At 40.0% G+C, this 13,651-nt stretch overlaps 1 protein-coding gene across 5 annotated transcripts in view; it reads left to right on the forward strand.

The window, feature by feature from the left end:
* PRKG1 (protein kinase cGMP-dependent 1) overlaps positions 1 to 13,651 on the forward strand; it is a 1,462,571-nt gene that overhangs the window by 1,397,284 nt on the left and 51,636 nt on the right. For all 5 annotated transcript variants that reach the window (XM_082269170.1, XM_082269171.1, XM_082269168.1 and 2 more), the window contains 2 exons: positions 4,791 to 4,930; positions 12,071 to 12,160. In XM_082269170.1, the coding sequence (XP_082125296.1) occupies positions 4,791 to 4,930; positions 12,071 to 12,160 (230 nt within the window). The remainder of the gene's footprint in view (positions 1 to 4,790; positions 4,931 to 12,070; positions 12,161 to 13,651) is intronic.

Genomic DNA, 13,651 nt, shown 5'->3' on the forward strand with positions numbered 1-13,651 from the left:
CAGATCGCAGCCATTACTCTTTAAAAAAATAAATAAAAATTACAAAAATCTTTCCCTTAGTTAGTAAACACAATAACTTTTGCGCAAACCAATCAAAATACGCTTATTGTGATTTTTTTTTACAAAACATATGTAGCAGAAAACAAATTGGCCTAAAATGTTAAAAAATTTAGATTTTTACATTTTTTTGGGAATTTCATATAAAAAAAGTGAAAAATATTGTTATTTTTGCAAAATTGTCGCTCTTTTTTTGTTTATAGCGCATGATCAAAAAATCGCACAGGTGATCAAATACCAGCAAAAGAAAGCTCTGTTTGTGGGGAAAAAAGGACGTCAATTTCATTTGAGTACAGTGTCACATGACCGCACAATTGTCTGTTAAAGTCACGCAGTGCCGAATCGCAAAATAGGGCCTGGTCAGGAAGGGGGTAAAATCTTCCGGGGCTTAAGTGGTTACTTGCGTAGCTTCAGGGGTCACAGAGGTTTCAATAGCGACCCCGCCTGTGCTCTGGGGGCCTGTGCGGCTCTCCTGTCACATTAGGTTTTACACCAAGACAGGACAGGTGGCAGGGGTGGCATATACAGGAACAGATCCCCTCCATTTTCCTTCACTTAATGAAAGCCTGCTTCTCCTCCTCTCCCTCCCCATTATTTAATGGCTGCAGGAGAAAAATGGAGGGGAATAGTTCCTGTATATGCCACGCAGAGGCCTCTCCTGTTCACGTTACTCTCATTTCTGCTGCTCGGGCCTCATGTGAGCTCCCCCTGCCCCCCCCCCCCTCTTTTCCTACTGTGGGTAATGTTTCAGGATGTAGAGTGGGGAAGGGACTGGTAAATATGTCTCCTTTTCTGAATAAACACAGTGAGTGTTTATTTAGAAAAAAATCCCCCCAATATTTCACCAAAGCCCCCAAACTGGGCTGCTAGAAAAAAATTGTAAACAATAATAAACTAAATTGTACAAAAAAAATTGTTAAAAAATATTTTTATTATTTAAATAAAATAATAAAAAAAAAACTGTCACTCTACACCGCCCTACTGACTCCATGCACTGCTCTTATGCCTGACTCTATCCACTTTTAGGCTCCATGCACACTAGCTTATTTTTAAGCTTCTACCAGCTACTTTGGGTGTTTTTTTCCTAGGAGCAAATAGTGTTATTCTATGTGTCCATGCACACTATTGTAGGCTAGAAGCATTTTTCAGGTTTCAGCTTCTAGGAGCAGAAAAAAAAAACACTTTTTTTTCCATTTTTGGGAGGGGTTTGCTGGAAGAAAAAAAACTGACAACTCATAGAAGCCCCTAAACACTGTTAACCACTGCTAAGCACCAGTTTCCAGAGTTTCTTTTTTTTTTTTTCTTTAGCCAGTGGCAAGCTGGCTGCCATGTCCTTAACAACAGCTGACTCATCAGCTGTCAGTAGAGTTTCCTGCTGACAGCTGAATGTAAACAAAACAATTGCTAGCAAAAAAAGATTGAGACAGTTAGCAGCTTCATTGTCTGTAAAGAGGAGGAGGGTTTAGTTCTGATTTAATAAGAAAAGGATTTTCCCGGCTGATGTCAAGAAAGATTACCTAGTGCGTTTGCCCAAGAACAGTCCTGTTATTAAAAGCTATTACATTTACATTTGTCAGAAAACTGTGATTATGAGAACAGATGTGTCACATTATGCAGTATGTTTTTTTCTATGTACCCTTTTTGTTGATATGTAGATATGCTCGTGACCTGTGATTAAGTCATGGAATCTAGTTACACGTAAATCGCTTTTTAATTTCTTAGAAAATGTCACAGGGATTGGTCTACAGAGAATGTTCTCCTAACATGTTGCTCCTAAATGTCTCAGTTTCTTTCAGGGGATATAACAGAGTAATAGAGATTTTGGCATCCCACAGTCATATGACATGACACAGATTAGTCTTGCCAGGTGGCTATCAGTCTTGAAAACCTTTAGTGGAATGCATTTCTTTAGTTGGCAAAAGAGGATTATACTCCACCTTCCAAAAACAAAGAAAGTGTGTCTGCTGTCCAATTACAAGAAGCCCAGGGCTTCCCGACTGCAGTTCGGGAGAGGAGCATTCAGGAGAGAAGCATTTTATTGCCTCTAAACTCTGCTACTCCTAAACTCTGGTAAAAGTCTGTGTGCATGGACACATAGGCTTTTATTGAGTTGAGTTCAGGAGCTTCGGCAAAAACATCATAAGCTCCTAAACGTGAGTTTAGGAGCAGCACTGTGCATGAGGACTTAGACTGGCTATAAACACAGATTTTTGTCGTTCATGCAGGCTAAACGAGAAAAAGTCTAACAGCATGGATGCACATTATTCTCTCTGCGACTGTCAAAATACCTGAAAAAGCAGCTAAATCTGCTTGAATTAATTATTTGTTTGACAGAAAGTATTCAACCCAGACCTTTTAATTTTTAAAAGAAGGGTGTATAGTGACAAAGAGCTGACAAGGCCATCCATGGAGTAATTTTCAAGGAGTTCACAAGGAACCTGCCAAAATTGATCAGTTTATGGCCAGCTTTAATTTGGTGATATCTTCATTAAATCACCAATTAATTCCTCTCACAGCAAAAAGAGTGTAACTCGTCTTCAATAGATTTTGCCTCTGCCCCCTATTACAAAACCATAAAAAAGGATTTCGAATAATTTGCTTATTAATTCTGTAAATACTACAGTTGGTAAAGAATAACATTCAGCTTTCTAAGGCTTACAGCAGTTAAAGAGGAAGTAAACTCTCCTCTGCAAGTTGTACCAATAGGTAAGCCTATGATAAGGCTTACCTATAGGTACTGTAAATATCTCCTAAACATGTACCGTTTAGGAGATATTTACCTTACATGCAGCCAGTGACGTCACTGGCGCATGCGCTCTGAAGGAACGGCCGCTCGTTCCGTTCCTTCAGAGTCCCATGCCGTGACCGTCCAGGTCACGGCACAGCTGGGTTGGGTTTCCCTCCAGGCTGGGTTGATCCTCTGCAGGAAAAGGCCCAGAAACCTAGTCTCTCAGAGCCCTCGGGGTTCTGCTCCCTGGGATTGGCCAGAGCTGCATAAATATTCATATTTCCATTTGCATAGCTCCACACCTATGCTCCAGAGAATTCTCACAGCTCTCTGAAAAGCAGAGGGAACTGTCAGACTGGCAGAAGTTGAGAACACTGAACCAACCTAAACAATCAGCTGCACTGACTACAGTGAGCTCAACTAAATGTACCTAACACAACAATTAGAGCCACACTGGTTACAGTGAGGCAAGCTAAATAGACCTAGCAAAAACACACATAGCTCCACTAAACACAATGAGCCAGCACTAAATCTAATGAATCCAAGCACCTATCTAGGAGGGTTCTACATATACATATAATAAATCTTCATCCACACACCAAAATACCATCATGAGATATATAAAATAAAAATAATTGTGAATAAAACGGTGCCCACTGCTATAGCTTATCGACTTTAGGGATCTTTTTTAAGGGTGTTTCCAGTTCCCCAGCTGCAATTTCAGACAGGAACCCTCTTTTAAAAGAATATGGCTGTTATGCAGGCCTTTCTGAAGAAACTGTTGCTTGTTTCACCGGGTCTGCTCTGAATGGGAGGTTCTAATTCATTATAACCACACTTTGGCAGCCTATGAAAAGTTATCTGCAGTTAATAACTTTTCAGAGAGCAGCTAAGCAGACTCTATCAGGAGTTCAGGAGGCGATCCTGCCACCATCCGAATGTGTTTTTCTTTTTTTTTTTCTTGCCGATTGGCAATTTCTATAGGGACCAACATGCTGCAGTGGGGTTCATGGTTGGCGAGTGGTCCCTCTGAATAAAGGAGCAGGTTTGACAGGTGGTGCTGCTTATTAACTCCTCAAGCTGTGTTAAAGTTTCCATGGCACGTGTACAGCCCCCTCCAGCTGTGTGGTTTTCAGGTAGGTGGATGGATGGTTTTAAAACTGTGGCTCAACTGCCTTTTTTTAATGCCCCCTTCCAGTCCATGTAAAAGAAGTCTAAAATGCAGGACAGACCTGCTTAGACTGTTCCTGGGTGTCCCTGTCTCCTACATGGCTTACCGCTGCCACTACCAGTTAAGCATGCTCCCCTTACAACTTGTTGCTCAGATGCAGGCAGTGCATCTGAGCACCAAGTGGGCATAATACTAGTGGGTAGAATACTAGACTGCAGATAATAACATGCTAAATGAGTGAAAGGATGATGAAACATGTTGAGTGGCAAAATGGGGAGAGTGATGGTGAAATTATAAAGGAGAGAAAATACTTTGGGCAAATCTGTGGTGTATAGGGGTGGGTGGGGACAAAAACTATAAGTACTGAGTGTGTTGAGTTCAATGAAATTGGGGGGATGGTAAAGAAGTAAAATATTGAGTATTGGATTAAAAATAAATTCTTCCATAGAGTGGGAAAAAGAAGAGAGGGAAGGGTGGTAAATGAGTATGTAAAGTGTCACTGAAAGGAACACTAAAGGTTTAAATGTCAAAGACCCTGCTACTCTATTTTTCCTACCCTTAAAAAATACAGTAAATGTTTTTAGATCATCTTACTAACTGAGCCTGGTGTGGCTGTTCTTAACTGATGATCACCTGATTAATAAACTTTTCCCTAAGCTAATATCTCTAAAGGTCACTATAGCAGTTATCTTACCCTGTGATTTCCATAGACAGCCTGACTTGCTGCATCTTGTAGAATCACAGTCCCGTGACTATTGTGGCATAGAATCAAAACTTGTTAAAAAATGTACATAAGTTACACTATTGTAAAGGTATATTTCTTCCACCTCTTAGGTACAGCTAAAAAGTGAGGAATCAAGAACATTTGCAATGAAGATCCTTAAAAAGAGACACATAGTGGATACAAGGCAACAGGAGCACATTCGGTCTGAGAAGCAAATCATGCAGAGCGCTCACTCTGACTTCATTGTAAGGTTAGTATGAAAAAAATATTAAATTGGCATTGCAGTTCATGTATAAATAAAACTGGGTCATATTAGGACAGAACACATCAGCCTTTTTTTCCAGATGCCACAATCAGGGCAGTTTTGATTACAAAATCTTCAGTTTAACTCAAATTAGTTGATCCAAAAATGAATACACCACACAACAAAAACTATTACATCTGGTATTTTGTATGATCTCCATGATTTGTAAGAACAGCCCCAAGTATTCTAGGCATGGAATGAATAAGTTGGCGACATGCAATTTCTTTTTCCACTCTTCTAGAGCAACCTCTTTTAGAGCCTGGATGCTGGATGGAGAGTGATGCTCAACTTGTCTCTTCAGAATTCCCCATAGGTGTTCGATTGGGTTCAGATCAGGAGACATACTTGGCCACTGAATCACTTTCACCCCGTTCTTCTTCAGAAATACAACAGTGGCCTTAGATGTGTTTTTTGGATCATTTTCATGTTGAAAACGTGCACAACGATCAATGGCATGGAGTGATGGTATCATCTTCTCTTTCAGTATAGAGCAGTACATCTGTGAATTCATGATATCATCAAAAAAAAGCAGCTCCCCAACACCAGCAACACTCATGCAGCTCAACAGAAGGACACTGCCATCACCATGTATCACTGTAGGCACCATGCATTTTTCTTTGTACTCCTCACCTTTGTGACACCATACAATTTTGAAGCCAACCTTTGGGACATTATGTTTAGGTCCATCTAAAACTGCCAGATTGCACCTCAGTCTGTTCAAGAGCTAAGTGATGCCCTGGTCCAGATCTCAGAAGAAAAACCCCCGGACACTATCCATCGTCTCTTTAGGAGCAACATTGTTAGGCATGCATACAAGCACGTGGGGGGTCATACAAACTAGTGAGTACCACCTGCATCATTTTTTCACTTTGATTTTTGGGATGTCTTTGAATTCAGCCCTCTGTAGGTTGATCGTTTCCATCAAATGATGTGACATCTTTTCATTCCCAACACATTACCCAGTCCATATCAGTATATATATCTAGCATGATATTTTATCCCATTGATATCTAATGTGTTTTCAAAGTGTTCCTTTAATTTTTTTGTTTAGTGTATATAAACATACATATACGTAGATATATATACAGTGTGTGTGTGTGTGTAAATATATATCATATATAGTTTTTATTTTATTTTTTACATATACAGGGAAGAAAGGTATAGCCTCTGGCCAATTTGCCTTGCTTACAATAGAGATAAGATAGACAAAAAACCTGTGGTGTCCACCATGAGAAAAAACAATAATCAAACAAAAAATTAAATCACATTTTACCCAAAAGCTTTATTCAAAAATATACTAATTACTTATTAATTAAGTGGAAGAGTGGGTTTAATAATAAAATTGGCAGTGCCTCCACCCAGCACAGGGCTCTGTGAACAGAGGAGATTCTCATCCTTGGAAGTTAACCAGTAATCTATTCAAAGTAATTTGGAGTAGAGAAACCACTGCAACCAGCATAAAACTTTAACCATAAGTATATAGATGGACACCAGTATAGAAATAATGCAAGCTATATATAAGAAAAGATTAATAATAGCACATACAATACATCCAATGTACAAACAGGTATTATCAGCAAAGGGTCCAACAAGAGTTCAGGTGGATAGATGCACATATACCCTTTTATATCGTATATAGGTATTAATAAAGATGGCTCCAGATGAATGTTGCAGCAGCCCCTCAGAATGATTGTGATGTGGCATCCGTTTTGGTGTCAGAGACCAGAAAACAAGATCAGCGGTGTTGGGGAGATTCCCCAACCATTGTCCAGCCAGCCTGGTAAACAGCAGAAACTGTGGTGTAGCACTGGAACTCAGTCACCTATCTACTCTGCCTCTTAAAGGATGAGCTCACTTATTAAAAAAAACAATTAATGCACATTTTTTACAGGTAGCCTTTATACATTTTTTGGAGCCTGTAAAACATTGCACCAGTAATCAGCAGATCGCATTATCTTTAAAACTGTGACGGCTAGTTACATAGTTACATAGTTACATAGTAGGTGAGGTTGAATAAAGACAATAGTCCATCCAGTTCAACCTGTGTAGGTGTGTGTGGCTGTAATCATCTCACATACCCCTGAATGTTCTGATCCTTGAGATGTACGTCTAATAGTCTTTTGAAAGCCACCATACTACCCGCAGAAACCACCTGTTGTTTCTACAATCTTGTAGCCCTAACAGTAAAGAACCCCCCACTTTGCCTGAGGTTAAAACGCTTCTCCTCTAATCGCATTGTGTGCCCCCGAGTCCTCATGCAATCCCTTCGACTGAACAGCTTTTTTTCTAAGCTGAGACCCCCATTGAGATATTTAAAAATTGCTATCATGTCCCCCCTCAGGCGTCTCTTCTCCAGGGAGAATAAATCAAGCGATTGGAGACGCTCTTCATAATTAAGGACCTCCAATCCCCTAATTAGTTTAGTTGCCCTTCTCTGTACTCTCTCCAGCTCCAACACATCCCTTCTGAGGACTGGCGACCAGAACTGGACAGAATACTCCAGATGCGGTCGGACCAGAGTTTTATAAAGTGGAAGGATTATAGTCTTATCTCTGGAAAACATCCCTTTCTTTATGCATGCTAATATTCTGCTAGCCTTGGTAACCGCCGCTTGACATTGCAAGCTGTTGCCTAGTCTATCATCAACCAAGACTCCCAGATCCTTCTCCATTTTTGATTCCCCCAAGGGTTCCCTTCCTAGCGTGTATCGTGCTTTTATGTTTCTAGTCCCCAAGTGCAAAACCTTACACTTCTCCACGTTAAACCTAATTTGCCAAGTCGTTGCCCACTCCGTTATTTTGTCCAGGTCATTCTGTAGGATATCTGCTTCTTGCTGTGCAGTTATTGCCCTGCCTAATTTTGTGTCATCAGCAAAAACTGATATCGAACTACTGATCCCGTCCTCAACGCTGTTTATGAATAAATTGAACAAGGTTGGTCCTAGGACTGAGCCTTGGGGGACCCCGCTTACTACCTCAGACCAGTCTGAGTATGCGCTGTTTATTACCACCCTTTGGATACGCCCTTTTAGCCAGTTCCGTATCCAAGAGCAAACCCTGCTGTCGATACCTGCAGACCTTATTTTATAAATCAAGCGCTTGTGGGGAACTGTATCAAACGCCTTAGCGAAATCTAGGTACACCACATCCACTGGTTTGCCCCTATCTAGCTCACAGCTCACCTCCTCGTAGAATGTTAAGAGATTGGTTTGACAAGAACGCCCATTTTTAAACCCGTGCTGGTTACTACTGATGATGCTGTTGTCCTTAGCAAACTCTACGATATAGTCCCTTATCATCCCCTTCAGAAGTTTACATACTACTGATGTCTGACTGACCGGCCTATAATTTCCCGGTATATGCCTCTGACCCTTTTTGAATATCGGAATCACGTTTGCTTTCCTCCACTCCCCTGGTACATCTCCTGTCCTAATACTGTCCGCAAAGATCAGGAACAGTGGTCTGGATATAACCTTACTGAGTTCCTTGAGTACTCTTGGATGCACGCCATCCGGGCCTGGTGATTTGTTTGTGTTAAGTTTGTCCAGCCTTTCCCTGATTTCTCCCTCTGTTAGCCATAGTGGCAAGTCCTGTGTATTACTACTAACCATACCGTCATGGTCAGTGTACCCCTCGGTTTCCTGTGTAAATACTGACGAGAAAAAAGCATTCAGCACGGTTGCTTTTTCAGTGTCCTCTGTAACCATCCTCCCATCATCGTTAATTATGTGTGCAATATGCTCTGCCCTAGTTTTTTTGCTGTTGATATACTTAAAGAATTTCTTTGGTTTTTTTTTACTATCCTCCGCTAATTTTCTCTCAAAGTCTATTTTAGCCATCTTGATTTCGTGTTTACACTTCTTATTTGCCTCCTTGTATTGGTCGAAAGCCAATACTGTGCCTTCTGATTTATATTTCCTGAAGGCCAATTTTTTTCCCCTAATAAGTTTTTTAACGCTACGGTTTAGCCAGCCAGGTTTGGCTTTGTCTCTTCTAAATTTATTTCCCATAGGAATTCACTGCAAGATGCCTTTGCTTAATATGTTCCTAAAGCATTCCCATTTTTCCTCTGTGGTCAGGGATCCCAGGGTCTGGTCCCAGTTTACCCTTTCCATCAATGAGTACAATTTTTCAAAGTCTGCACTTCTGAAGTTAAGGGTTCTTATGTTCCCCACTTGCCTTGCTATATTGTTATTTACGCTAAATGTGATCATCCTGTGATCGCTAGAGCCCAGGTTGTCCTGGACTCCTACCTCCGAGATTAGGTCTGGATCATTAGTGATCAATAGATCCAGGATTGCGTTTTCTCTAGTAGGAGAATCCACCAGCTGTGACATGTAATTATCCAGTAAGGTTTCCGTGAATAGACGGCCCTTATGTGAGTGTGTAGTCCCCTCTCCTAGTGGGGGGGGGGGGGAATAGAAGATCCCCACTAGCTGTCAGATTTGGGAATTGTGTAGGGGAGGGGGAGGGGGTTTGGGTCCGTTCGTAGCAGGATACATGTTACAACCTGAATATGGGTGGAACATGTAACATGTTATGAAAGGTGAATGTATCCTTTATTCCCTCATAGTTTATATTTTTGTCATGCAACTGGACCTCTAACTACCAGTAGTAGCCATTAGATGCCTACCATCCTAACATGGCTCTAGCCTACGCTGGTTATTGTGCCCTAAGCTAAAACTAGCTATAGAATCACAGACCAGAAGGGACAAGGTTAACTAAAAAAACAGGAGCTGTATATACACTCTATTGCAATAAACAGGTTCACCTCAGTGGGGTAACTAGAACATTCAGGGCCCTTCCCTCTGAGCCTGATGGGAGAACACCAGGGCCATGTTGCGCATCTTTGTGACTCCGGTAGTTCTGCCACTGATGTCAGTAGTTTCTTTATTTTTTGTTATTTTTTAAAAAAAAGTTTTACCATTTTTTTACACTATTTTTTAAATTATTTTTAACAATTCTTTAGTAGTTGGGGGGCTTTGGTGGGATATTTGGGTTCTAAACAGACCTCTGAAATTTCAACTTTGAGAAAGAGAAACGAGATTGAGGACACAGCCCTCAATCTGCAGCCTCAGCTGCACACAATGAATGGACCAGAATAGCTCTGTGCAGACCTTCCCATTATTTCAAAACTGAAGCATAGTAAACAAAGTTTACTATGCCCCAGTTATGAATGAACAGAGTCAGTGATTGGTACAGATCACTGACTCTCCATCCAGAAAGCTAAGGGGCCAGCAGATGACACATTTACCGGCCGCTGCCCCGCTCTCCAACCTATCAGATCCCGGGGACGGGAAAGGGGGCTAGAAAAGAGCACAGAGGGGTAAGAGAAGGAAACTGGATAGAAGTAGTGGTGGCTGCAAATAGAGGAATCAATCTCTCTATTTCACTCCTGCAGCCACTGAATGCTCGCTTCTCCTCCTTTCCCTCCCGCAGCCATTCAGCGGCTACAGGAGGAAAATAGAGAGATTGATTCCTCTATATCCAGCTGCCCCCACCGCTTCTCTTATCTAGGTTTACAGGGAGGCCACACCACAATCGGGACCCCTATAGGTACGCCCCTGGTTCACCTTCTAAAATACAAGAAGGTGACCACTACACACATACAGTAGCGCAGACCTACCATAGCTCTCTGGCACTGTGCATGTGAGATAATATCAGGACAGATATACGGCTGTCATAAGGATTCAGAAACACACTCAAGAAGCTATGTATGGGCAGCTGCAGTTAAACTATTAGAACATAAGAATATTTCCCTAATAGTCTCTGCTTCTAGTCTGGGTGAAACACTATAGCTTCTGTGTGTGTATAAGCTCATGAGGCTCAGTTCTGTGTGTTTACTTCCTGGAAACTCCCCTGTATAGAACATCACAGACCTCCAATTGAAGTCTCAGACCCAACTAACAGGGAAAGAATTACCTCTCTGTAATCAACTAACTCTGTAGTGATTATTAAGCAAAGACTATTCACTAACTCAGTAGAGGGCAGCAGATCCCTACACATACAAGCATTGAGGTTTATGAACAGCTTGGCTGATATTACATTTTTAGATGTTTTTTTTTAAGTTCATGTTGATCTTGTGACCAGAATACTCAGTATATTTAGCAATTAGGAAGTTCAGAAGAATGTAATTACTTTTTTTTTTTGTGGGGGATATCCTAGCTTTTTGTTTATAATATCTATTTATCTGATAAAAAGCAAAAGAAAAAAAATGGCTGGAGTTGCACTTATATATTTCCTATCCATAGCATTGCTCTTGGTGTTAACATTCCGACTGTAATCTTACATTTGTAGGACTTAAACTATTTACCTTTATTGACATGGATATTACAGGATCCTCAAAAGCGGAAAAATATCTCCTTTTCCTGGTTAGGACAGATGCGACTTTTAAAATGAACATGTTACCATATCTGCTCCACATTTTTCAGGCAACTCCATCCCTTTTCATATCTTGAATATACTCTTCCAAGTTTCTCTCCACTCCCTCCTCCCCTTCCTATAGTTAGTCTTTCATCTCTTTTATCTACGACACACTACGCTGTTACTGTCCAGACTGTCAGGACTTAAACATCTTCGATTTTTCCTTCCCCTCCCCTTATTTTATTTGGGGGGAGCTTCAATAACACCAGCAAAATGTTACTTGAGTATATTATCTCTCATGTCTAACCGAATAATAATTCATGTGTGTGAGTTTAATGTCTTACTGTTTATTTTCCCACAGTCCAAACATGACAGTTGGATCTGTATCATTGCTAGTTTTTGCATATACTAATGTATGAATTGCTTACACATATGGTCCATATTACATTATTTTATGGCGTGTGGAAATGTGTTTATATTATTGTTAAAAATCAAAACAAAATAAAAAAAATGTTTAAAAATAAATATTTCCTTCCTTCCTATCCTAAATGAAAATTTTTGCTTCTAAACCCTTTATGTAGTAGCATGGACGATTTCACAAAAAAGTAAAGTTTTACACACCAAAAGCTACCCAGAACTACATCAAAGATGACAATGTATTTCTGTATATGTTATATTGTGTCTATGTTTACATACATGACTAATATATTGATCCTCTTTATAGGTTATACAGGACATTCAAAGACAGCAAGTATCTATATATGCTTATGGAAGCCTGTCTAGGTGGAGAGCTTTGGACTATTCTCAGGGACAGGTATGTAACCTTAGGAGTTGTGGACACAGACCTTGCCATTTTAAAAAGCCAGTAGCATCAGGCAATAGAAGCTGTAAAGTTTTGGTTTTAAGGCACCAATCCATTGACTTCTGATAGCTCAATATTTTCTGGCACTGGGCTCATAGCTAGCCATGAATATTAATTACCTTTATCTTTGATTTAGAAACGTTTGTGATCTTGTTTCATGTTCAGCTTATAATTTACCACTATTTTTTTCTTTTGTGAAATAATGGATTTCAAGATCTCTACAAGTTAGGCCTTAATAAAATAAATAAATAAATTATTCTAAACAGTAAACATAATTAGACTCTCTGCTGTAGAGTGACTACAAAATTTCAAGTACTTAAAAGTTTCTGGGTAGTCATTACTGCATACACTGTTTTAGCAAGAGAAGAGTTATGGCACTTGCACATGAGCAAAAAGATGCATATAACAGATGTGTAATAAAGCCTTGCATTGCATGATGTGTGCGTTGGCATGAGAATGCAGCCCGTTTTGACCACTATGGGAAACATGTATAAAAACAGGCTACAGTGCACATGCAGGACAGGTCATGCAAATCTGTGCATCCTGAGTATGTAGAGGTATGCTGATTTCATGAGCCAAACACCCTGCACATAACAAGAATACCAAGAAAGTATATTCGGGAAGCACCTTAAAGTGTATGTAAACCCTAAAAATTAAAATTCTTATTTTCGTCTGCTATATTTACCATCTGTATATGTGCATTTGTTTGATAAATGCAAAAAAAGAAAAAACCTGTTGATTTTGTAGACCTGTCCTCTGCACACTTGTGTTATCTTAAAGGAGTTTGATTGTCACAGCATACACTTTCATTTTATAACATCAGTCTTGTAATAGCAATACAAACCATAGTTATATTTGACAATCTAATTAAAGCTTTCTTGGAAAATCGTCTTTCCTGTTGTGAGTGCTTCCTGTCTGCTGGCCATCTCTTTCCACACAAAAAAAACCTAGATTCCCTTCATGCTTTGCAGCTTCTCCTCTGCTGTTTACAATTTTAAGGATTACATGTCCCATGGTTCCTTGCTTCTTGTATCAGTAATCCCTGTACTGACTCTGTCTCCAGATATTTCTCCTCTCTGCACCTCTGTAGGTTAGAGGACATGTAACAGGGGAGAGTACCGCGCTTTAAAGGTGCATCTGTGCTAAACTAATAATGTGTTATTCCAATATATAAATTAATCATACAAATCATATATCTAAAGTGACTAAGTGCTTCAGTGATTAATATAATATTTGTTTCACCATAAATAAATACCGTGGATTAATAAGTGTATACAAATCTTATATGCATATAATAATCCATCTGTGCATACAATAAATATAGATAATAATCTATATTATCCCTGGAAGAAGCTGCGTCGGCACGCAGCGTAACGCATAGGATAGAGCACCGGAAGTGACGTATCAGCATCCTTTGACCCATAAAATAACAGGAGAGGTGTA

This window comes from Pelophylax lessonae, assembly GCF_965119305.1.
Source record: "Pelophylax lessonae genome assembly, chromosome: 9".
In the NCBI taxonomy this organism is placed as follows: Eukaryota; Metazoa; Chordata; class Amphibia; order Anura; family Ranidae; genus Pelophylax; species Pelophylax lessonae.